The following is a 2,959-nucleotide window of genomic DNA, read 5'->3' on the forward strand; positions in this document are numbered from 1 at the left end:
GGCATAGTGGTGCATGCCTGTAATCCCAGCTACTCAGGAGGCTGAGGCAGGAGAATCGCTTGAACCTGGGAGGCAGAGACTGCAGTGAGCTGAAATCATGCCATTACACCCCAGCCTGGGCAACAAGAGCAAAACTCCGTCTCAAAAAAAAAAACAAAACAGGAAAATGTGCACCTCAGAATCAAAGAAATATGGTATACAGTTTTTAAACTGGTAGCACTGTGGGGACACAAAAGTAAGTAAAACCTAACCCCTTAATCTCAAAGTTTACACTCTAGTAGGTGTCCTATACTACCAGTGTTGCTGTTTTTGACATTACTTCCTTAATGGCCACAAAGAAAGTTATATCTAAGCAGCCTATAGTATGAGTGAGTCTTGGCTAAAGTCTAATTTTTACAAATATCTAATTTTGAAGCCTTTAATCTGAACCACTGCCTTAGAAAATTATAATTTTTAGGCTATATACTTATTCTCACCTAGAATAGATATGCTAAAATTTACAGGATATGCAACAAGCTCCTCCCAGTACTTTTTTTTTTTTTTAATTTCTTTTGTAGAGATGGGGTTTTGCTGTGTTGCCCAGGCTAGTCTCCAACTCCTGAGCTCAAGAGATCCTCCTGCCTCAGCCTCCCAAAGTGCTGGGATTGCAGGTGTGAGCCACCATGCCTGGACTAACCACCACCTTTTTTGTATCTTGTAAGTAGACAAGCACTAACAGGAGGGGATGAGGAAGGTAAAAACAGCCTAGTTTACTTGAGTAATGGATTAGTTTTCCCTTTCGTTTTTATTCTGCTGTTGTTTGAGAAATAAGAAAATTAATTTCAAAGGTGAATAGAAGTTTTGTGAGAAAGCAGTTGAATCTTACCTGTGTGTTTGTACTGCTCGGCTAAAACCAGTGGACATACAGGAACCTGATACAGTTTTATAACCTAGTTGTTCAGACATGCCCAGATTGGCAACCACTAAAGGTACCCTGTGAAAAAGTCTGACAAAATAAAACTTTATAAATTTAGAATGAAAAGAAAGACTAGTATCTACCTGCTGGAATAGACTACTTATCCCCTACAAGGTTTAAAAAATATGCTCCCCCAAACCCATTCTTTACTGCTTATCCAAAATCGAATTTACTGACTTGAGACAACTGATTTTTTTTGTTTTTTTTGTTTTGAGACAGGGTCTCATTCTGTCTCCCAGGCTGCAATGGAGTGGTGCAATCATGGCTCAATAATGCAGCTTCAACCTCCCAGGCTTAAGCAATCCTCTTGTGTCAGCCTCCCAAGTAGCTGGGACTACAGGTGCCCATTACCACACCCGACTAATTTTTAAGTTTTTTGTAGAGATGAGGTCTCCTTATGTTGCTCAGTGATCCTCCTCCCTTGGCCTCCCAAAGTGCTGGGATTACAGGTGTGAGTCACCACACTGGGCCCAGGTGACATGTAAAGCTGTGAAATGTGCTTAGTATAATGGTGTGGAAAAGCAGTTTAATGGCTCCTTGGATTAGTACATGTATAAATAAGGCAGTATTAACATTGAGATTTACCCTATCTTCCATGAACAATAAAATTATTCTTAGTTGGTACTCTTTTAACATAATTCTCATATTCCATGAAAATGTAGTTTACTATATACAACCTGTAGGGAGTCCCTGGTTAGACTCATTTTAGTGGACCATCAAGAGCTACTTTGTTTCTTTGCTCAGTTATAGAAAAGCTACTTAAGTATCTAGGCTTAAATTCTAAATTATACCCTTTATCAATCAATATAAAGTTTTTTCCACCTTAAATAGTAAATAAGAGCAAATCTTCAGTGCCAGAATACAAGTCATCATCCCACACTGGGCTTCTAATTTCCTTATCTGACCTTTATTTTCCCACCTATAAAGTAACAGATGGCAAGATCTACTTCTGAGGGTTATTGTGACAATCTGATGCGACAATATATGAGAACACTTTGTAAGCTGCAAAAGCTACTAAACACTAGATATATTTTTTATTAGTTTAATACAGCCAGTGACTGGCCAACATTTACCCTTTTTGAGGTTTATATAAGGAATGTTCCAGTCGATGAGTAGAGCAGCTTTCTGTTATTATACTTGGTGTTAATAGCAGAAAAACAAGGTCTTGGTTTGAAAAATGCTCCTGCAAGTTCTTGTGAAGCAGCCTCTCTCTAAACGTCATGATCTGATCTGAATGACGACGGAATTTGTACCAACCTACCACATTCTGAAATACAGAAAAAAAAGAATGTACATCTTAATAGTTAATATGTCTTACTCTATAATTAAATAAAATAAACAACCTTAAAATGGTTTTCTTAATATTTAGAAAGATTTTGGGCATATATAAACAAAGAATACACTTAATCATATGCTTAAAAAAATATACAGACTGACTTACTTTCCATTCATTTAAAAGCATATAATTTTGATCAATAGAGATTAAAAGGGAGAAGTAAATTCTTGACTTCCTGTAGTTTCTTTTATGGCATTTGCCATCTTGCAATCTTAATCTTTAGTCAAAATTTAAATGAAAAAAATATCAATGCCAATGATTCACTTAAAAGGCAATCACTCCCTGAAAACAAATTAATTGCCTGTATGGACACTTGGTTTGTTATAAGTTAAACTGAACCCTACAGCTTTTACCTAAAATTTATATGGGAATGATATCACCTACGTGACAAAACTGGTTTCAAGATTAAGATCAGATTAAAGGGTTTTGTAAACTACAACATACTAAGCAAATGTGTTTATATTACTAGACCTTTTTTTAACTTGGAAAATAATTCTCCTTTACTTAAGACAAAGAGAAAACCAACCACTTTGCTTAGAGACCTGTGAGTTTCAGCAACTAAATTTTATATCTGCACATTTAAATTGAGGAAATTAAAATTAGTTTTTAAAAATAAGGCATTTTTACAGGTACATTTTTAAATACTCAAATTGATTGGCGGGGAAACA

At 35.9% G+C, this 2,959-nt stretch overlaps 1 protein-coding gene across 1 annotated transcript in view; it reads right to left on the bottom strand.

The window, feature by feature from the left end:
* FAM175A (family with sequence similarity 175, member A) overlaps positions 1-2,959 on the bottom strand; it is a 31,421-nt gene that overhangs the window by 6,777 nt on the left and 21,685 nt on the right. Inside the window, exons 5-6 of the mRNA XM_011941801.1 lie at positions 2,029-2,222; positions 866-985 (exon numbers count right to left, since the gene is read on the bottom strand). Coding sequence (XP_011797191.1) covers positions 866-985; positions 2,029-2,222 — 314 coding nt within the window. The remainder of the gene's footprint in view (positions 1-865; positions 986-2,028; positions 2,223-2,959) is intronic.

Source organism: Colobus angolensis, unplaced genomic scaffold (assembly GCF_000951035.1).
Source record: "Colobus angolensis palliatus isolate OR3802 unplaced genomic scaffold, Cang.pa_1.0 Scaffold200, whole genome shotgun sequence".
Lineage (NCBI taxonomy): Eukaryota > Metazoa > Chordata > Mammalia > Primates > Cercopithecidae > Colobus > Colobus angolensis.